This window comes from Colias eurytheme, chromosome 25 (genome assembly GCF_061535395.1).
Source record: "Colias eurytheme isolate Ceu_HAF_F1 chromosome 25, ilColEury1 Martin Lab GWU primary, whole genome shotgun sequence".
Classification (NCBI taxonomy): Eukaryota; Metazoa; Arthropoda; class Insecta; order Lepidoptera; family Pieridae; genus Colias; species Colias eurytheme.
In genome coordinates, this window is record NC_143004.1 from 7,190,502 (window position 1) to 7,214,026 (window position 23,525).

The window sequence follows — 23,525 nt, forward strand, 5'->3', positions numbered from 1 at the left end:
ATGCGCTACACAAAGCAGTGTTCGGAACCGTTCGAACAGTTTCACTTTTACCGTGGTTTCATAAAACCATACAACATTTTTTCTCTTTTGAATTGAAAATGTTAATTGTCTTAAACATTTGCGAAATTGTAATAGTAATTATATAAATATTGTGTCTGAAATGAAGATCTATTTTTTATTGTTTACGTTTCAGATAAAACACCCAGCATATGGGATACATTCGCCCACAAACAACCACACGCGATAGCCGATGGTTCGAGTGGTGACGTTGCGTGCAATTCGTATAACATGTGGCGGGAGGATATAGAGCTGGCTGCCGAATTGGGATTGCATTTCTATCGGTACGATATTTTGTCGTGTTGTGTAGGGGGTATGAAATTAAGTATATTTGAGGCCCTATTGGCACGATATTTTATCGTAAGGTGAAAGTGGTCCTGATAGAAATGATGTGATAAGTCAATTTTGTTAGGTGCGAGATGATCAAATATTATTATAATCAAACATCATTCTACATCCTAATCAACAACTATAATTATGTATACGTATGAATCATTGAGCTAATTTTAACGTATTGATTATACGGCCACTTATTTGTACAGTACAAAGTAAATTGTTTTAGGTGTTCTAATGCAGTGAATATTTCTTAAAAGAACTTTCCTTTGTTTACTGAGGCAAATTTTACTTACTTTAATTACGTTACAATAATTGGAAAGAAGCTAGGCACGTAACTAGTTACTTATACGCTTTTCTAGTAATACGATTACTGAATTGGCTGAATGCATTATCGAAATAAAACTACAAATGTTCCTCAGTACAACTTTATTTATTGAAATTACCACTTCTACAAAACTACTCAATATCACCGGAAGACATCCCTGTCCATTGTCTTACAGTTTATTTTTTCCAGATTATCAATATCCTGGCCACGATTGCTGCCAAATGGTTTTACCAATATTATAAGTGAAGATGGCACGAGGTACTACAACGATCTCATTGATGGATTACTGGAGAAGGGAATCGAACCTGTCGTCACATTGTACCATTGGGATCTGCCACAGAACTTACAGGATTTAGGTATATGTCTGGAATTAATACGGTTGATAGATCTTTTAAAAGTCTTTAAAACGTCTCATCGATATTTTGTTTTGGAATAATTGTTTTGCTAATTAACGTAAAATCTTAAATTTAGTTAGAACAAAGAACGTAAAAGCGATAGATTAAATAAGACAAAATTTTTATTTTGACTCACTTTACAATTTCAATAATTTACGAAAATTCATTTTTATTAACGAAATACCTCGTAGTTCGGGGCCGTAATATCGTATCATAAATCTTGGATAGGTATAACGTTTTCTTATAATATTTTCAGTCATCAAATAATTATTTAACAATATAATCACAAAAAGAAAAGAAAATAAGCCTATATTCATATTAAAAACGTATTATTCCTGTATTCCAGGTGGCTGGACGAACCCCCTTATCGTAGGTTGGTTCAAAGACTACGCAAGAACTGTGTATACTCTCTTTGGAGATCGAGTCAAAACCTGGATAACAATCAACGAACCCATAGTTATATGTGAAGTGGGTTATACCATGGGTTCATTCGCCCCTGGTATATCTAGCCCTGGTATTGGCAGTTATTTGTGTGGAAAGAATATTTTAATGGCTCATGCTGCTGCGTGGAGAGTATATGATGAAGAGTTTAAGCCGAAATATCATGGTAAAGAAACTTTTTTTTATATTCGATGTTATAAATTGATTAGTATCAACCCGTATTGATACGCAAAGTGGAATATACCATAGGTATGTTTGCTCCAACAATACCTTTTTAATATTTAAAACAATGAGTAGACATTTTTAGACATTTTTCTAATATTTTGTAAAATATTTTCCCATAACAACGTAAAAAAAAAAATGGTTAAGTCTGTAAAGTCAGTTTACTGACGATAGTTGAACGTGACAACGTCCGATTGTGCTTCTTTGTCGCTCTTTCCGCGCTCTCGCTTGCACTTCAAGCCTTACATGGAACGCCTCAGAGCGAGGTAACGCCGCATGAGTCATGTTTTTTCGTGCGTGCAGCCGGCTCTATCGAATTATAAGACGTTGTCAACTTGTCACGTCAAAAAAAAACAATTACATCTTGGCATAAAATTTGATAATTGATATTCTTTTCAAGATGTTGCATATTTATAGATTTTATTATTTGTCATTTAAATCATAGCTTCAAATAATATAACACCAAAATAGTACAAATAATAAAAAGTAAAAGAACTAAAACCCAACTACGACAAAAAACGACGCTGAAAAAGTATAAAACAAGATTTTCAGAATTCCACTATGTAGAGATAAATTTTCATGTTTGGAAAGGCGTAGTCACACGTTGTCAAAGTGCTACGGTAGATATATGTAACGTGTGACTACGCCTTTCCAAACATGAAAATTTATCTCTACATAGTGGAATTCTGAAAATCTTGTTTTATACTTTTTCAGCGTCGTTTTTTGTCGTAGTTGGGTTTTAGTTCTTTTACTTTTTATTATATTATTTGTCATTTAAATCATAGCTTCAAATAATAAAAATGGTATTTAAATTTGTCCTTTAAGGTAAAGTATCCCTAACAAACCAAATATTTTGGATGGAGCCATATTCCGAGGAGTTTATAGAAGAAGCTGAATTCACAATGCAGTACGGAGTAAGTATTTTTATAACTATTTACATGACGAACGACTAACGCATATCAAGCGATAAACGCAACGTTGCCGCACCGTACGATGAACGCATGTTGAGCGATAGACGCAACGTTGCCGCACCGTAGACGCAGTTTTTGTGAATGCTTGCATCCTTCGTTTCTACGCATGCATTCGTATTATAATCTTCAACTGATGAAACGTGGGCATGACATTTGTATTCCATTATTTTTATATTATATTCTTTTTCTCGAGGATTTTTGTTATATAACATAACAGTAATATATGACAAAAAAACATGACGAGTATACAAATAGCGTTGATATTTTTAAAATAATCCTCAACACAGAGACAAGAATGTGGACGGTAAGTAAAACTTGATTTGTTTTATTATATTACAGGCAGGGATTTATTCTCACCCTATTTATACGAAGGAGGGAGGTTGGCCGCCAACTTTTGAGAAATATATCGCAGAAAAGAGCAAGAGAGAGGGATACCCTAGATCCAGGTTGCCTGCTTTTACGGAAGAAGAGAAAGAGTTTGTTAAAGGTAAGATATTACATTTCGTCAAATTTGTTTGAATATATTTAGTCAAGTTGTTTCAATCAATTGTTAAATAATAATATGTATTAACAATTGATGCAGTAAAAGTACAGGGTGTAATTTTAATAGATTTTAGTCGGTTCGATTCTCGAGTGTGTTATGCGAATGTTCTAAAATCATAGACTGCAGTTTTTTATCTTTTCAAAAGAGTAAAATTTTCTATCTACAATATGAAGGGTATTTACTTTCCCAGCACGTGGCATTACAAATTTCCAGCTTATGTAAAAAAAAATCAGGACAATTTTCACACACGGGACGATCTGATCCCATACTAAGCTTTCGCTTGGGTTAGACATACCTAATATATTATATTAATTAAATACTTCTATAGATAATTAACATCCAGACACAGAGCAAATATCTATGTTCATCACACAAATATTTGCCCTGGGTGGGAATCGAACCCACGATCTCTGGCTTGAAAGGCAGGGTCACTACCAACTAAGCCAACCGGTCAGTCAAAAGAGTAATACATATTTTCTATCTACAATATTAAGGGTATTTACTTTCCTCGCACGTGGAATTACAATATCTATCATGTATATAGTTTTAAAGTGAAACTTTTATTAAATCGTCTCAAACTATTTGGTCTGTGTAGCCCATGTCACGTGACGGTCGGCTGCCGAGTAGGTATAAAGCAGTGTCCGGAACCGTACGATAATTATCGTACAAATACGATAATTTTGTGCCTAAGTTTCACTTTTACCGTGGTTTCATAAAACCACACAACATTTTTTTGTTAAAAATAAACAATAACACGATCACACGCAGGCACATACGACTTCTACGCAGTGAACCACTACACGAGCCGGTTAGCTCGTTCTTTGCAGCCGGGCGAAACGGCTGGCTTGTGGCCGATGTTCGGTGCGGGGGAGATAGATGTATTTCTTGATGTTCATCCCGATTGGCCGCAAGCAGCTAACAGCTGGTTTTTCGTGAGTGAAAAAAAATAATAGTAAAAGTATTTTACACGGGTCAATTTTCTAGATAATTAATTTAGATGTCACTTTCTAGGTTAAGTTATGAATAAACAATTTCACGTGTGACCTTTGCAGCTTAAGATATATTTAAACAATTTGACGTCACTTTTACAGCTAAAGATATGTATAATTAAACATTATCTAATAAAATTATTTGTCGTATTACATAATTAAGTATTAATAAAGATAAGGATGTAATTATTGTGGAATGACATTTACCAATTAATTGTAATGTGATTTAATTTCAATATTGTATTTAATTTAAATTGAGACAGTATTTGCATGCTTTAGATTAAGCAAAACATGATGAACAATCAAAATATTTTTCCATCTCTCTGTACCATGTTTTAAGCAAATAAATATTTTATTTTTTTAATTTTGTAAACAATTCCACATATCTTCTTTCTAACTAATAATAAATTTCAGGTAAACCCTCCAGGTCTACGCAAATTGCTAGTCTGGTTGAAGAAAAACTACGGTGACTTGGAATACATGATCATTGAGAACGGTTATTCTACAAGAGAAAGAGATCTAAATGATTCTAAAAGAATACAGTACTATCAAGACCATTTAGAACAAGTAAGTCTTTATACAATGACTTTATATTTGTAAACACGTTATATATTACATACAAACTTACTCAGATAATTATTTAATAGAATCTATCCAATTTTGATTTTTATAATTAACAAAGGAAAGCTACATTTTGATGTTGGGAGCCCTTATAAGATTGATTATTTTCACTAATTACTACAAATCCAAAAATTATTTGATATGACAAAACAGGAAAAGCACAATATTAAAGCACAATACTGAATTGTTAATACACATACTTGTATATAATTTTTTCTACAAACGGACATACTTACAAACAACGTTAAAACGTATTGCGTAACGCGATCAATGCGGTTGTAGGAAACGCTGTCTATGCGTTTTTCCACATGTGACTTACAAAATATATAGTTTATATAATGTATGTTTTTTGGCAAATAAATTAATTTGAATTTATAGCGTGAGGTATTATAATCTATATTATATACTTATATTTAAAGGTGACGAGTTTGTTTGTTTAGTTGAACGGTCCGCGGTCTAATCTCAAGAACCGTAGGTAGTTCTTTTTTATATTTCCTGGTTTAATGAAATATTTTTTTTAGTATTGGATAGTCAATTTATCGTTGAAGGCTATTATGTCTTCTGGCAAAGACCAACAGCAGCGTAGCAATGCGGGTAAAACCGCGGGGCACAGCTAGTCTATTACCTTTATGTAGCATAAAGTTTAAATGGCTATATAGTAGGCCAGAGTCCAGCCGTGGGAACGTATTTAAGGGCTGACGTAGGGCTGATGATGATGAGCCGTAGTTTAAAGTAATTTTAGATCTTTTATTATTACCTGATACAAATATTACTTAAAAATCTTATTCAAACGATTTTTAAGCAAACTTTGGTTTCCAGGTGTTGCTTGCAATACAGGACGGTGTGAATGTAACAAGATATACAGCATGGACTCTGTTAGATAACTTTGAATGGACTGATGGTTACACGTAAGTTATTTTGTAAAATGTATGATTTTAACTTAAAGTTAGGTTCGCAGTGATCCTAGAAAACTTATATTATAGAAAATCTATTAGATTTTAATGGGAATCTTCTTTTTAAAATAACTAATGCAACAATACACAAAAAATAAATAAAATGTTAAAACAAATAACCAAATGGCTACCTTGTAACCAGATAGCGATCTCTTCCAGACCACGTTAAGTATGATAATATTATAAGAGAGTAAAGATAATGTTATAAAAATAGTTTTTTCTTAATTTCCAGGTCAAAATTTGGTTTAATCGATGTGGATTTCAACGATCCTTCCCGGAAGAGAACATTACGCGACTCCGCCCTGTTTTACAAAAAAATAATTGAAACACACGAATTGGACGATAGTAATACTATAAATAAGATTTAATAGTTAATATATTAATATTATGAGTATGTATTAATATATTATTAGTTAAGTGTTGAATAAAATTTTGTTGATTTTCAGTTGTTGTTTTCTTTAACTACTTTTTGAATTAAATTGCGATACATTGACATTGTCTTTCTTTTATTAATTGTATTTAACTATGATCCAATTATAAGTGTACATTTAAACTTAAAGAATAATAAAAAATCTTACCGCCTTCATCCCTTGCACCTTCAATTTGATAGGCAGACGTAGGTACTTACTCCAAATTCAAAATCGTCGGGAAAACTATCACTGACAGCATTACAAGTTACCAAAAGGCTGTGAAAGAAAAATTAATTGTTTAATTAGTAAATAATACATATATATTTACTTTATGACGATATATGTAAAAAAATGTCTCGGCTGACAGGATACAGAAGGCTGATCAGCTACTTGGCCCTAAATAAAATCGATCAGTGAAACAGATGTATGCATAATGCATCTGCCCCTTATCCCACTAGGGGGACTTCCCTTATAGTCTTATAACCGGTTGAAATTTTATTATATCATGACGAATTAAAATAATTAATGAAACAAGTATAAAATGTTGATAAAGAAAAGAGGCTAATTACGAAAAAATATTCGAATACTAGACTGAACTTCCACAAAATATATTACATTAAATAATAAGGTAGTAAAATAACTTCTATAAAATATTTTTGAATTATAAATACTCAATCCTTTGTTTTCCATCTAATAGTTCGTCGTCGTCGTTGTCGTTTCAGCCGTTCTTGCCATCTTCACTGATGTAGTTTGAAAACCCTGATGGTAATAATCTTGGCCAGGATAGAGATTCCTGGAAATATATTATACATACTAGTAGCTCGTCTAGACTCTAGATAATATCTATAATAATGTGCTAATTCAGAATTCAGATAATTATTTCTGTGCCAAATTAAATCCGGAACTAATGGGATACTGTTGAAAGAGTTACAAACATGCATCATTTTTTTCATTCATCATTATGCATACTTATTACTTATAAACTAGCAGTAAAATGATTCAATTGCATTTTTTATTCAGTTCATTTGAATATAGTCTGAGGAACTAGTAATATCGAAAAAAAAATCTTTTATAAAGATGAACGAAACATGGGGCAGTTATATACATAAAATTTTTTTAAAGTTTCTGATCTTACTTATAAAAATGAAAACCTAAATCAGCTGCGATTTGTATATCTTCCCGCTTCTTGCAATTCATATTATACCAATGTATAATATGAATTGCAAGCGATATCTATTAATTGGATTCATCTGATATAGCTTTAGGGTGCTATGTACCCGTATATTCAATGTACTCTGTGGTGCTATGTGTATAATTGTCCCAAATACTCTGAGATTTATCTATAAAAATTGTATTTAAAGTAATGTGTTCAATTAAAATAATCGCATACTGAAAAAAGTGTCGTCAGAACATTCCCATGTTTTGAAGGGCATAAAAGTTCAAAGCGTTTCTTAAAATAATTCGTTCTTTCTGACGAGATTATTTTTAGGGATCTTATTTTCTTCCAATACACCTTCTCACTTTCACTTTATCACTACTACTACGGTCTACGTAATTTTACTTATTCAATTACACTTCTAGAAGCGCTTTTGAATCGTCATAATACAGTTAACCACTTAGCAGCGGTTCGAAAAGCAGTTTCAGTTTCAGTGCCTCCGCTTCTGTTGGTCTTATCGTGATGTTATAACCTTCCTCGATAAATGGGCTATCAAACATTGAAAGAATTTTCCAAATCGGACTAGTAGACTAGTAGGAACAAAAAAGTGATGGTTATTTTCAAAAGTGTGTAAAATAGTATATTTAATACCTTGTACATATTTACAGAATTTATGATTAAGAATTAAAGTTTTATTAGAATTCTCTGCAGGGTGCAGTGCTTTACTTTACGAAATGGAGTTATAATTTTTTGCAAAAAAAAACAACAACTGAAAATCAACAAAATTTTATTCAACACTTAACTAATACTCATAATATATTAATATTTACTAATAATTATTTATAGTATTACTATCGTCCAATTCGTGTGTTTCAATTATTTTTTTGTAAAACAGGGCGGAGTCGCGTAATGTTCTCTTCCGGGAAGGATCGTTGAAGTCCACATCGATTAAACCAAATTTAGACCTGGAAATTAAGAAAAACCTATTGTTATAACATTATCTTTACTCTCTCATAATATTATCATACTTAACGTGGTCTGGAAGAGTTCGCTATCTGGCTATAAGGTAGCGTTTTGGTCATTTGTTTTGACATTTTTATTTATTTTTTGTCGTTTGTTGCTGTTTGTTATTTTAAAAAGAAGATTCCCACTAAAATCTAAAAGATTTTCTATAGTATAAGTTTTCTAGGATCACTGCGAACCTAACTTTAAGTTAAAATCATATATTTTTTACATTTTACACAAAATAACTTACGTGTAACCATCAGTCCATTCAAAGTTATCTAACAGAGTCCATGCCGTATATCTTGTTACATTCACACCGTCCTGTATTGCAAGCAACACCTGGAAACCGAAAATCGTTTGAATAACATTTTAAAGTAATATTTATATCAGGCAATAATAAAAGTCAGAACGCTGGTACCGGCGGACTAGTCGGTGGGCGTTAGTCGAACTCATCGGATAAATAGCGAAAGTCAAACGATTTGTAACACACAAATTTTAGAATTTACCGATAGCCCATAAAAAAGATGTAGGCGGTAGTGTCATGCCATACTTTTCCGGTGTAACTTAAAGCCCGCCATACCGACGCGAATGCGTTGGTTTAAAAAAAATATTTCAACCAGTATAGTACCAGGCTAACATGTGCACATGTAACCTTGGGGTCACTGAAAATCAGTGGTGGTAAGGTATTAATCACCTTGCCATCATAAACTGAGCTGGCTCCATTTGTCAGGTCACTCACTGCCACATTACCAACTGTTTTCTCAGGAATAAGATGCTTTTATTTTTAGAATTTTTCTTTTATTTCCTTTGTTTTTCCTTTGTAAATGTATATCTTTATGTGATTCTGACAATAAATGTGTTTTATTTATTTATTTATTTATTTAACCATCGTTGTGCAGCCATTTACGAAAATCGCCATGCCATACTTTTCGGACAATTCCAAATGGTCGCCATACCGCCGAAATTCTGCAATTTTTTTTCTCGCCGAACGTTTTGAATCTTATAAGGGCCATTACAAAATGTAGCTTTACTTTGTTAATTATAAAAATCAAAATTGGATAGATTCTATTAAATAATTATCTAAGTAAGTTTGTATGTAATATAGTTAACATGTTTACAAATATAACGTCATTTTATTAAAACTTACTTGCTCTAAATGGTCTTGATAGTACTGTATTCTTTTAAAATCATTGAGATCTCTTTCACTTGTAGAATAACCGTTCTCCATGATCATGTATTCCAAGTTACCGTAGTTTTTCTTCAACCAGACTAGCAATTTGCGTAGACCTGGGGGGTTTACCTGAAATTTATTATTAGTTAGAAAGAAGATATGTGGAATTGTTTAATTATGTAATACGTCAAATAATTTTATTACATAATGATTAATTATAACTTTAGCTGCAAAAGTCACACGATAAATAGTTTAATTGTAACTTTAACTGCAAAAGTCACACGATAAATAGTTTAATTGTACCTTTAGCTGCAAAAGTCACACGTTAAATTATTTAATTGTATCTTTAGCTGCAAAAGTCATACGCATGGACGTATAAAAAAAGACGGACGGTATATCGCCTAAACATTGAGTGAAGCCTAGTAATGGCGGCGAAACATCCATGTGTGTCTGCCATGTTGCTATGGCAACAGCTGTCCTGATGACAATGGCGGCTGTATTTTTTTCTATAAATTTTGCCGTAATAATTTTGTCATTAAAACATAAAAGAAATAACTTGCTTCCCTGTGGAATGTAATCCCTTGTGTTTTGTTATTTAAAATTGTACTGTTGCGACACCATTTAACCACGCAAGACGGCATTTTAAATATTTTTTGTGAAACAGTGACGCAGTTAATCAGTCGGTAGTTCACGACGTAATGGCGGCCGACTAGCTTACTATGGTGAGAGTGTGTGCGTGTTTATTGTCTTAACACGATCGCTAGCTTACTATGGTGGCTTCACGTTGTTTGTTCGTAATACGGCGTCCGTCTTTTTTTATACGTCCATGGTCATACGTTAAATTGTTAAATTATCTTTAGCTGCAAAAGTGACACGTCAAATTGTTTAAATATATCTTAAGCTACAAAGGTCACACGTGAAATTGTTTATTCATAGCTTAACCTAGAAAGTGACATCTAAATTAATTATCTAGAAAATTGCCCGTGTAAAATACTTTTACTATAAATTTTTTTCACTCACGAAAAACCAGCTGTTAGCTGCTTGCGGCCAATCGGGATGAACATCGAGAAACACATCTATCTCTCCCGCACCGAAAAACGGCCACATGCCGGCCGTCTCGCCCGGCTGAAGAGAGCGAGCTAACCGGCTCGAGTAGTAGTTCACTGCGTAGAAGTCGTATGTGCCTGCGTGTGAGCGTGTTATTTTGTATTTTTTTTCAAACTATATACAGGTTGGATATTTGTAATTCCACGTGCGAAGAAAATAAATGCACTTAATACTGTAAATAGAAAATTTTACTCGTTTGAAAAGACAGAAAATTGCAGTCTATGATTTTAAAACATTGGTTTAACACACTCGAGAATCAAACCAACTAAAATCTGTTAAATAACATAACTTGACTTAATATATTCAAACAAATTTGACTAAACGTATCTTACCTTTTACAAACTTTTTCTCTTCTTCTGTAAACGCAGGCAGCCTGGATCTTGGGTACCCTTCTCTTTTGCTCTTTTCCGCGATATATTTCTCAAAGGTCGGCGGCCAACCTCCCTCCTTCGTATAAATGGCGTGAGAATAAAATCCTGCCTGTAATACAATAAAATAAATCTAGTTTAACTGACCGTCTACAATGTAGACGGTAAGTTAAACTGGACAAGAAGAGACAAGAATGTAGACTCTACATTCTTGTATCTGTGTTGAGGATTATTCTAATAATATCAACGCTATTTGTACAATCGTCATGCTTTTTTGTTATTTATTACTGTTATGAAGTGTGACAAAAATCCCCGAGAAAAGAATGTAATATAAAAATAATAGAAAAAGGTCATGCCCACGTTTCGTCAGTTGAAGATTATAATACGAATGCTTGCGTAGAAAACTAGAAACGCAGAATGAAAGCATTCGCAAAAAAACTGTGTCTACGGAGCGGCAACGTCCCGTCTCATGCGGTGCGGCAACGTTGCGTCTGCCACTCGTCATGCGTAATTAGTGCGGAGTGGCAACGTCACGTCAATCTCGTGTCATGCGTTAGTCGTGCGTCATGTGAATAGTTATAAAAATACTAACTGCGTACTGCATTGTTAATTCAGCATCTTCTATAAATTCCTCGGAATATGGCTCCATCCAAAATATTAGATTTGTAAGAGATACTTTGCCTAAAAAGATAAGATAACATCAAATACTCATTTTATTATTTGCAGCTGTGACAATTGACAAATAATAAAATCTGTAAAATCTGCAATCTTAGAAAAAATAACAATTATCTTTAGGCAAAGTTTTGATTAATAACATCCATTAAATATTGGAGAAGTACTGTTATTTTTGAGGTTTTTAATGTGATGTCGTAAATAATTACATTTTTTCCGCTTACATTGCAAACGCAGGCTGAACCCCACGAGTTTTATCAAAATAATGTACCTACTAAGTATTGTACACATTGAAAATGTCTACAGAAAAGTCTGTGATGGTATATGTCTATCTCTTATGGATAACCCACAATAACTTTTTTGTCATTTACTTTTTACGACAGATAATGGCTAATTTTCGAAGCGATTTTAACCAATACAGCATTACTCCATAACCAATTAAATACCTTGAATATATTGCTCATTTAATATAGATCTATATGGCCCTTTACATCCTATGATTTAAGTGAATATTTTCTAAGATATTACAGATTTAAAAATTGCGGGACGTAGCGTTTGCGGCGTTACCGGCTGGCCGCCCGGTGCGGCAAGAGCGTGTTCACAGTTTTTCTGTAGTGTATTTAGTATCAGCATTGCACCCGTGCGAAGCCGGGGCGGGTCGCTAGTCTTTTACAAAATATTAGAAGAATGTATTTGTCTATTCGTTGCGCAAATATACCTACGGTATATACCGCTTTGCGTATCAATATGGGCTGATCCTTACCAAGTCATAACATCGAATATCAAAAGAAAAAATTAACTATAACAGTTTCTTTACCATTATATTTCGGCTTAAACTCTTCATCATATATTCTCCAGGCAGCAGCATGAGCCATTAAAATATTCTTTCCACACAAATAACTGCCAATACCAGGGCTAGATATACCAGGGGCGAATGCACCCATGGTATATACCACTTCACAAACAGCGATGGCCTCGTTTATTGTTATCCAGGTTTTGACTCGATCTCCAAAGAGAGTGTATACAATTCTTGCGTAGTCTTTGAACCAACCTACGATAAGGGGGTTCGTCCAGCCACCTGGAATAAAGGAATAATAATTTTTTAATATGCATATAGGTTTTTTTTTGTGATTATATTGTTTAATTATTATTTGGGGACTGAAAATATTTCTTATAAAAAACGTTATACCTTCCAAGATTTATGATACGATATAACGGCCCTTATCTACCACGTATTTCATTAAAATGAATTTTCGTAAATTATTCGTAATATAGAAAAAAATTATCTTTTAAGTTATTTGTTTTAATCTACCGCTTTTAAGTTATTTGTTCTAACTAAATTTAAGATTTTACGTTAATTAGCAAATCAATTATTCCAGAATTTTCAAAGATCTATCAACCGTATTAATTTCAGACAAATACCTAAATCCTGTAAGTTCTGTGGCAGATCCCAATGGTACAATGTGACGACAGGTTCGATTCCCTTCTCCAGTAATCCATCAATGAGATCGTTGTAGTACCTCGTGCCATCTTCACTTATAATATTGGTAAAACCATTTGGCAGCAATCGTGGCCAGGATATTGATAATCTGGAAAAAATAAATTGTAAGATAGGGATGTCTTCCAGTGATATTGAGTAGTTTTGTAGAAGTGGTAATTTCAATAAATAAAGTTGTACAGACGAACATTTCTAGTTTTATTTGGATAATGCATTCAGCCAATTCAGTAATCAGAAAAACGTATAACTAGATATTTATAGTCACGTGCCTAGCTTCTTTCTGATCTCTGAAACGTAATTAAAGTAAGTAAGAAATATTCACTGCATAAGAACACATAAAACAATTAATTTTGTACTACATAAATATGTGGCTGTATAATCAATACGTTAAAATTAGCTCAACGATTCATACGTGTACATAATTATAGTTGTTGATTAGAATGTAGATGTTTGATTCTAATAATATTTGATTATCTCGTACCTAACAAAATTGACTTATCACATCATTTCTATCAGGACCACTTTTACCTCACGATAAAATATCGTACCAGTAGAGCCTCATATATACTTAATTTCATACCCCCTACACAACACGACAAAATATCGTACCGATAGAAATGCAATCCCAACTCGGCAGCCAGCTCTATATCCTCCCGCCACATGTTATACGAATTGCACGCAACGTCACCATTCGAACCATCGGCTATCGCGTGTGGTTGTTCGTGGACGAATGTATCCCATATGCTGGGTGTTTTATCTGAAACGTAAACAATAAAAAATAGATCTTCATTTCAGACACAATATCAATATTTATATAATTACTATCACAATTTCGCAAATGTTTAAGACAATTAACATTTTCAAATCAAAAGAAAAAAGAAAAATTACACACTGTGCACACAATCCTTAAATAACACTCATCTAAGGATTGACTGATTCATATATAGGAATAGTCATCTTCTTTATTCAGTCCTCACAGCATTAGTAGTTACCCAATTTTATTATAATAAAAACGTAGATAATAATGTTCAGAGACTGGTGCCTGAAATACACTACATAGAAGTTTAAAATCATATGTATTTAAAAAGGGTGCAAAAGATCAGTCCTTGTAACTTATAAGCAATAACCAATGTCTCCATTGACCACACAACCGGTGACAACATAAATGTGTAGACCTACGGCGATTTAGGCGCACTGTGAGTTGTGACTTGTGACGCACTACGCAGCGTAGCACGTGAATGCATGCGTTAACAACAACCGACCGAATTATTAATTAGCCCTTATTCAAACGCGAGCCTGTGGAGGAGCTTACAAAAAAGTAAGATACGTTCCTGGGTAATTTTGGGTCGTAGATTACAAAAATACACATAAAAAAGGGGTTAGTGGGGGGGAAGTACCCTTTTTTCGGTGGGAAGTATATATCCCGTCATCTGTTCTCTCTTGTAAATAGTTTGGAAAGGTGGGAACTATAGCTCCCAGTGTCCATACCAGACATCAATATTTTAAAACACTAGTTAGTTGCCCTGACTCCACTTGTGAATTTAATGTTATCGTAAAAAATTATAAAGATCAAGTTTTTTAATAAAGGAGGTAAAGTACTCATCAATGCAAGTTTCTTTTACTGTGGGAAGAATTCGGGAATTGAAAAATGAATGACTTCAACATAAAAATGGCATTTTTCTAGAACAAAATAAAAACAATAGGTAAATACTAATGTATTGAGTTAAGATTTCTAATTATCTGATCAGGAAATAACGAATAACAATAAATAAGTTGCTTATACCAACTAAAAAGATTTTTTATACACACAGATTTTATATATAGAACTAGCTGTTGCCCGCGACTTCGTCCGCGATTACGTCGTTTTAGGTCATTCGTCGTTTAAAAAAAATACGTGACACTTTATTTTTGAATGTTCTTAATTGTCTCTTATAAAATTTAACTACATTAAAATTGAACACTCTGAAAATCTTAAAATCGGAGAAAATTGAAAATCTGAGGAAAACATGAAGGAATGTGATTTAAATTCTACATTACTTAGTATTTCAAATAATAATCTAAATTAAATGTAGATTAACAGTTTGAGCGCACCGTTATAGAATATGTACCTAAGTATTAAATTACGTTAGTTTACATAGTAACAAAACAAAAACACGATGACTTTCTTTCGCGCTCGGTACCACAAACTAAGCATGTTAATGGTACGTGGCCCGCGTCACTTGACCCCCCGCGAGTTCCCCTCCTTTGCTATGCGAAAATACATTCGTCGCCCTGCTGTAGGAAAAATTGTAATACTGTGGCCTGGGCGTTATACACGCCCAGGGAGTTCCTGAGTGCCGATAGACATTTATAACAATCTTATATTAATATCACCATCTTGAGGAAAAGCTTCTAATGTCGATTTAAAACTGCATACATACGAATTAACCTGATGAAACATGTTCTAAAATTGTGAAATGAGTTCAGTTTTAAATTCGAGAAATATTGATAATTCTTGTATTCGACTATTCGTTGTAGTCGAATACAAAATATATTTAAAGAAACTTAGGTTGGCCTTCAGGCAAAAGGGATCCTATCAAATGGTAAACTTGACCTTTTATCTTAAAAGTAAGCATGAAAGGACCTTCTGATAATTGTTGAGCACCAAAGGATCATTTGAAACGCACTACTATAAGAGCGAATATTGTCTAAGAACTGTTTAGATTGCACGTCATGTTCCTCTAAAAGTAGTGATTTCAAAGGTTCCGGTGTATCTTCAAACGAAAGCCGACTCCTTACTCCACTTTAAAGCATTACAAAAATAACATACTACGTTAATATCGCCTATACAGAAGATGATCTGTAATCAATTGTGAGGTTATAAGAAAACCCACTTTTATATTTGTCGGACCCCACCACCGAATTCGTAGATTGATCTTCTATGTTTACCTCTAAGTCATTAAGACTATGCGAAATCTGTCTGCAGTAAGAGGGGCCTCTCGCTATTCGTCCGTTTCCAGAGACCGAATAGTTTCAATTCTTAATCTTTCATTAAACAAACTTAATAATCGTTTTTGTCTCAATTAATTGTAATATTCGCGTCCCTACTCTAGTCATTGCTTATGCTCATGTTCATCTTCAAGAGATCGAATAATATTATGGTGCACCCTATCATTTGTCAAACGGTCTTCATATTGAGTAAAAGTTTCAGATTCTCGAGATAAAATGTGACGGCCGTGATCAGCTGTGAGACGTTATACCCTCTCAGTGAAGGTTTCGGTCTCACGGGATAGTACATGCCGTTCGCGGTCAGCTGTGAGCCGCAATTCTCGTTGTGAAGCGGTTTCAGGTTCTCGGCATAACACGTGTTGTTTTCGGCCTAGAGTATACCTCTAACGATTCTTGAGAACTCTTATTTCTCATTTTCTTAGCTTTGCTCGAATTTCGAGATAAAGATTTTTTAGGTGGCACTGATGCATGAAAATAAAAATTGAGTTAAAACGGACTGAGAGTGTTATAGACAAATATAATCAGAAAGCTTCGAACTCCTAAGCTATCGGAAGTTACACGTGTTATTGTGAGTCAACCATAAAAGATAGACATTTATGATGTCGGGAGATATTTTTTATATAATAAGGAGAACATTTCTTTCTGAATACATGATTTCTGTGTAGCTTTAACCATTAAGGTTGCACACGCGACGAAAGCTTAAAAATGGAGTTACTGCTCTGCTCAGGAATATGAAAAATAATTGTACCAAGTTTAGTTTAAATCCGTCGAGTAGTTTTCGTTTCTATACCGGTTATACGGACAAAAATTTTACTGTTTGCTTCTTTGGCATCAGTGTCGATCCCTAATCACCCCGTGATAGTTATTTAGGAAATATATTTCATGTACAGATTTAATATACCTAAGTATACATAATATATTTAGATTCCAATTTCTATGTAACGTTAAATTCGACTATACAATAACTAACAGACAACGCAGGTTACTCTCGTTTCCGTAAGTTGAGGCGGCTACATATTCGGTCCTCATAACATCACTTTTAGTCAACGAAACGACAGCGCGGTTTAATTCGATGCCAACACCATCAGAAAAAAGGAAATATTTTTAATTGTGAAAAAATATTATGATTTACACTATTTTAATATAAAATATATGGCTGTGAGTGTGTAAAATTAAATCCAGCTAGTTTCACATCACACTTATGTTTATAATTAGCTATACGACATGAAAATATACATATTAATTACCAAGCAAAAATCATACAGGTAAATACTGAACAAAAGTAGTTTATTTTTACTAACATTTAACAACACCCATGTCAATGATGAAGAAATGATAATTATCAACGAACTAACCTTTTCTATAATACTTAACACAGCACATTTTTTAAATTATCTTGCTCAACTCTGCTCAAAAATTTGAGGGTTTTGTTGGAACTGTAATGTGTCAAAACTATGATATATCTAAACTACGATACAACTTGCATGCGGAAATGCTCATTACAATCAGTGAATTTAAAGAATAACTAACAACAACTATTCAATTTTATTGAGCTGATGAATATCTTTTGCCTGGAAGAGATCACCGCCGCCTAATAAATATACTGTGTTTTCTTATAAAATCGTAACATAATTTCTTTTATCTACTAAATTTTAATAAATAAGTTCTTTTTGTTATTTTTATCTAAAAATGATCTTGAGCTTATATTAGGCAAAAGTATACATTAACTTTTTATAATTTCAGGACCGCACCTTAAATGGGGTGCTCGGAAAATATGCCTACGGATTATTAATAGAGAAATGATACCTACGTAACAAAGTTATGTTGGTTCCATTTTATTTATAAAATATAATGAAAATGGGCAAATATAAAACATATTATGTAAAATGATTAAAAATAAATAAATGAAGCAACTACGATTCAAAGAAAACATCTTTTTCAGTGTGAAAATGCTCTAAGCAATCCTGGATGATGAGTAGGTATAATATCATGTACTCTCATCCCAGTACGGTCGGTACCTCGATAGCCATAACGATAAATATTATAATCAGATAACAGCAAAGTCAGAATAAAAATCATAACTTGTACAGTTGTGAGTGCAAAATTTATGTTTCATTTGGCAATAACATTTTTTTCGGTACTAAAACGTAGTAGTTTGATATGTGGTTGGCTGCCCCTCCTCTCCTTCCTGAAAAATATCCTCCAAAATTACCCGAGATACTTCCAATGATTGAACCATACGTTGGACATTAACTTCAGTCAAAAATTGACGAAGCGGATGATTACTAATTTCCACTTAATCCTTGCTGCCACTATCTTCATCATCAAATCATCAATTTTCAAGTGGTGTTGTAAAATTGTCAGCAGAAATAGTCTTCCAAAGGCGATATAATTTTATGAACATTGAATCTGTAAATAAAAAATCAAACGTTAATAATTGTAAATCAATAAAAAAAGCTACTTACATATAAAATTTTATCAACAAACTACTGTTCCCAACGCACCTCAAAATCTTGTAAAAGTCAAAAAGAATTCATCATTTTATTATTTCATTCTAAAAGTGTAATATAAAACCATTATAAAACCAATAAAAAACATGAATTGCTATCATTATAAAAATAAATACCTATAAAAGTAACAACTTACCTTTTGTGGGAACGCATGGTGAAAATTCACAAAACACGAAGATTGAATTTGATATTTTTGGTTTTATGACATTTATTTTAATTTTATTTATTTATTTATTCAAATGCTTTATAAATATAAATTTATTAATAATAAATTTATAAAGAATAGAAACATTCGATCACGAAATTATGTGGGTTCGAGTCCCGCCTCGTGATCGAATTTTTTCTATTCTTTATAAATTTATAAAACACGAAGATTAAAAATGTAACCAATGAACACAATCAATATTAGATTAATTGTAATGGTGTCTAGTTTGACTTAAAATAATAAACATCTACCCTCACTTTTAAAAATGTAGTATATTCACACGAAATATAAGCGCACCTTATAGGGAAGGGAAGATATGGGTTAAAGAGTTAAATAAATAACATGATTATATTTAAATTATTAATTTTCAACAGTTGTTCAGTAGTGATAACATGTAAATTGATTTGATTTTTACGAAATCTCATAGATGGCGCTGTTTCAAATTTGTCTTTATACTACTAAATTCATTAAACTGTTTCTCTGCCCAAATTACGTAAATGACATAGTTTTTATTTTGTAAAGCTAGATAATAGCATGGCTTACTCGAAACCAACATTTAAACATGAGTCTTTAGATTGTACGCTGTCGTAGTACACGGAATATGTAAGAAAAATAAAGGTTCACAGCTCCTCCCGCGAAGGTGATATCATGATAATATGTTTAAACTATCCTCACCCGACCTCTTAGGAATATTCATGCAAAATTTGAAGTAAATCTATGCAGTACTTTCTGAGATTAGCCCGGAAATACATACAGACAAACAGACAAACAGACAAACCGACAAACAGACAAAAATTCTAAAAACTATATTTTTGGCTTCTATATCGATTATAGATCATGGATCAAGTATTCTTTTAAAAAAATATTCAATGTACAGTTTTGACTTTCCTACGATTTTATTATATGTATATAAGATTTCCGAATGTCGTGTGCAGTGACGAACACTGGGATGATATCTCTTAATTTCAATCGACTCTACCAAGGTATAAACGAAAGATTCTAGGCATATTTTTACGTTTCACGCAACCGTAATATAGTCTAGTTTACATAGCTAGAACTCAAATCTACTTATCAAATTTTTTTTGAGCACTACACCAAAAACTAAAAAATAACGGTCGTTTTCGGCTGCAAAATCACGTTACCTGACTTTGACGTGTTTACCATGACATGTAATAATTCTCTGAAAAGTTTTTCCATGAAAAAAGTTCTTTAAAATGTTAAGATTGCGTAGATAAATATTACACTGCATTAGGTTTAAGCGTATAAAAATAAAACACGATTTACTTCAATCTGAGACGTGGGAAGTATAGCTCCCAGCGTTTTAATAAGGGTTAGTAGCTATCCGCTCGTGGCTCGCCCGCCTCCATAAAAATTCAAAGACCACCTTGATGGTTTCCTTTTACTGAACATGATAAGGAAATTAAAGAAATGAACAAAACAAAGGAAAATTTTAATTTATTCATAGGAAAATAAAACTTTCATTTATTCTAATTTCTAAGCATTATTTAAACAATATCAAACGTTGACAGATATTATTGTAATATTACTAATTAATGTAATCGAAATCTAACCTCGTTTATAAAAGGTTAACATAACTTGTATGAGCTTTACTACTTTATACCGTCAATATTTAAGTTAATTTAATTAAGGGTATCTAACCTTATCGGAATAACAAGGAGAATAATTAGGCAATTAAACAATTACAATAAATATATTTTATGCCAAACGAAGTTAATAGTTATAATATGAATATCATTATTAACAAACATTAACTAAGTATAGATTTAATGTATAATTAAACTGAATTAATTATTATTGCAAATGAATATTGTAAATTATCACTTCAATACATCTATACTATAATATTATAAAGCTGAAGAGTTTGTTTGTTTGAACGCGCTAATCTCTGGAACTACTGGTCCGATTTGAAATTTTTACAGTGTTAGATAGCCCATTTATCGTGGAAGGCTATAGGCTTATATATCATCACGCATCACGCAACAAAATTCAGTTACATAGTAATAAATATTTGAGAACCATCAAATCAAAACATTTTATCCTTGTAACCTCTGTTAGCTACCACAATCGAGATTTTTCGTACAGGAAATTATTATTATCCTGTACACAATTTTGTACAGGAAATTATTGGGCGTCTCATCAAAATAAAGCTACTCACGGAAAATTAGCTTGATAGTAATCACGTGCAAAAATGGGCGAGGGAAACTGGACTAAAAGGTTCGCCTACCCTGGTATAGGCTATAGGAATTAAAATCGATCGATTTGCTCGGATTAAATCTTAACAGACAAATGATCATTCTTTTATTATAATACTAGCTTTCCACCCGCAGCTTCGCCCGCGCAGTCAAAGAAAAACCCGCATAGTTCCCGTTCCCGTGGGATTGCCGGGATAAAACCTATCCTATTTCCCGGTGTAAAAAGTAGCCTATGTCCTTTCTCGGGTATCAAAATATCTCTATACCAAATTTCATGCAAATTGCTTCAGTAGTTAAGGCGTGATTGAGTAACAGACAGACAGACAGAGTAAAGAGTTACTTTCGCATTTATAATATTAGTATGGATTAAGTATAGATGGATATTTATTTTATACGACCTATTTCAGACACTACCTAGTCCTTCACAACGAAAATGCGACTGATTTATGAAGGCAAAAATAAAGAATTTTATTATTATTATTGCACATTGTATTTACCGCTAACATTCCAAGCGCCTTCAACTTGATAAGCTGCGGTGGCTGCGCCGAATTTAAAACCACCAGGAAATCGCCGCTCCGCTCCCGCCAACACGACTAGCACACTGAAATATAGAAACATGATTAACTCGATGAATTCATGGAAATATGTACTTGAAACTATTAAACTTAAACTTATTTATATTGAAATATAATCAAGGACTCTTTTTATCGTTATAAGTAATTGTTTTATTAATTGGTTATTCTACATGTCGGTATTTTCTGTAGTTAACGTTTAATTTAAAAATTAAACGATTTTGATGACGCATTTCATACTTGTAGCTTATTTAAAATTATTAAAATACGTATCACATTCTTTTATTTTACTTATTAACTAATAACATACTGTTTATTTTGTTGAAATTCGAAAAATACTGATACAACACAGCAAATGAGTGAAGGTCGACTTTACCTGCACTAAAAACTAATGTTAAAAACCTTATCCAAAATAAATGTTTTTATTTAGTACAAGCGGTCCGCCCCGGCTTCGCCCGTGGTACATATTTCACAATAAAAGGTAGCCTATGTTTTTTCTCAGGGTCTAAAGATTGTCTGTGCCAAATTTCATCAAAATCGGGAGGTTTATGCGTGAAAACAATACATACATATTTTGTTTGTTTGTTTGATCACGCTAATCTGTACTGGTCCAATTTGGAAAATTCTTTCGATGATTGATAGCCCATTTATCGAGGAAGGCTTTATCATCACGATAAGAGCAACAGAAGCGGAGGCACTGAAACTGAAACTGCTTTTCGAACCGCTGCTAAGTGGTTAACTGTGTTATGACGATTCAAAAGCGTTTCTAGAAGTGTAATTGAATAAGTAAAATTACGTAGTAGTAGTGATAAAGTGAAAGTAAGAAGGTGGTATTGGAAGAAAATAAGATCCCTAAAAATAATCTTGGCAGAAAGGAGTAACTAATTGTTATTCAAAAATATTTTAAAGAAGTTATTTTACGACCTTATTATATTTTAATGTAATATATTTTGTGGAAGTTCATTCTAGTATTCAAATATTCTTTCGTAATATGCCTCTTTTCTTTATCAACATTAAATTTTATACTTGTTTCACTAATTATTTGATTTCGTCGTGAAAAATAACTACGTACATTAATATGATAAATTTACAACCGGTTTTAAAACATGTCAGGTAGACAAATTATTTCAATTGTTTTATAATTCCTAGATAAGGCATACTTACAACTACAAGAAAGAAAGGAATAAATATTTATTTGTCTCCTCAAAATTACAATTTGAACAGGACAAAATCACTACATAGTATAAAGCAAAGTCACTTCACGCGTTTGCCTAGCAGCCTATGTATATGCTTAGATCTTTTAAACTACACAACGGATTTTGATACAGGTTTTTTGACGTGACAACGTCTATAATTCGATATAGCCGGGTGCACGCACGAAAAAATATGACTCATGCGGCGTTACCTCGCTCTGAGGCGTTCCATGTAAGACTTGAAGTGCAAACGAGAGCGCGGAAAGAGCGACAAAGAAGCACAATCAGACGTTGTCACGTTCAACTATCGTCAGTAAACCGACTTAACAGACAACCAATTTTTAAAAGATACATGATTCAATTGAAGGTTTTAGTATAAACTAGCGGTCCGCCCCGGCTTCGCCCGTGGTACATGTTTACGTTTTATCTACATAAGAACCATCCTCGTACTTCAAGGAATATAATAAAAAAAGAATTATCGAAATCGGTTCAGCCGTTCTCGAGTTATGCGCTTACCAACACATTTTGCGATTCATTTTTATATATAAGAAGATTAGGTTTTAAAAATTTGTTAAGAACAACCAATCCACCTTACCAATCAGA

The 23,525-nt window shown here is 32.9% G+C and overlaps 2 protein-coding genes across 6 annotated transcripts in view; one reads left to right on the forward strand and one right to left on the reverse strand.

Moving 5' to 3' along the window:
* Positions 1 to 23,525, forward strand: part of LOC149897740 (myrosinase 1-like) — a 412,925-nt gene that overhangs the window by 14,474 nt on the left and 374,926 nt on the right. For 3 of the 5 annotated variants that reach the window (XR_016458173.1, XM_090116367.1, XM_090116366.1), the window contains exons 2-8: positions 194 to 341; positions 908 to 1,074; positions 1,460 to 1,720; positions 2,602 to 2,690; positions 3,087 to 3,234; positions 4,060 to 4,223; positions 4,695 to 4,847. Coding sequence is in view for 4 of the 5 variants with exons in the window: in XM_090116367.1 (XP_089972493.1) it covers positions 194 to 341; positions 908 to 1,074; positions 1,460 to 1,720; positions 2,602 to 2,690; positions 3,087 to 3,234; positions 4,060 to 4,223; positions 4,695 to 4,847 (1,130 nt within the window). In the remaining variant the exon portion in view is untranslated. Of the gene's footprint in view, positions 1 to 193; positions 342 to 907; positions 1,075 to 1,459; positions 1,721 to 2,601; positions 2,691 to 3,086; positions 3,235 to 4,059; positions 4,224 to 4,694; positions 4,848 to 5,720; positions 5,810 to 6,086; positions 6,300 to 23,525 lie in introns of those variants that run through there. The other 2 variants (XM_090116365.1, XM_090116364.1) reach the window with 1 other exon arrangement.
* Positions 8,191 to 21,775, reverse strand: LOC149897741 (myrosinase 1-like). Its single transcript, XM_090116135.1, has 10 exons — positions 21,655 to 21,775; positions 13,851 to 13,998; positions 13,166 to 13,332; positions 12,561 to 12,821; positions 11,664 to 11,752; positions 11,036 to 11,183; positions 10,617 to 10,780; positions 9,573 to 9,725; positions 8,676 to 8,764; positions 8,191 to 8,385 (listed from the first exon to the last, which is right to left on the reverse strand). Exons 1-10 carry the CDS (start codon positions 21,773 to 21,775, stop codon positions 8,250 to 8,252), a joined length of 1,476 nt encoding a protein of 491 aa, XP_089972261.1. The 3' UTR covers positions 8,191 to 8,249.

Excerpts from the sequence above, each read along its gene's own strand:
- LOC149897741 (XM_090116135.1), bottom strand. The coding sequence starts at position 21,775 with ATGTTTCTATATTTCAGTGTGCTAGTCGTGTTGGCGGGAGCGGAGCGG. Across the intron at positions 11,184-11,663 it reads AATTAACAATGCAGTACGCA|GCAGGATTTTATTCTCACGC; the intron begins GTTAGTATTTTT and ends ATTGTATTACAG. Across the intron at positions 8,765-9,572 it reads ATCAAGACCATTTAGAGCAA|GTGTTGCTTGCAATACAGGA; the intron begins GTAAGTTTTAAT and ends TTCGGTTTCCAG.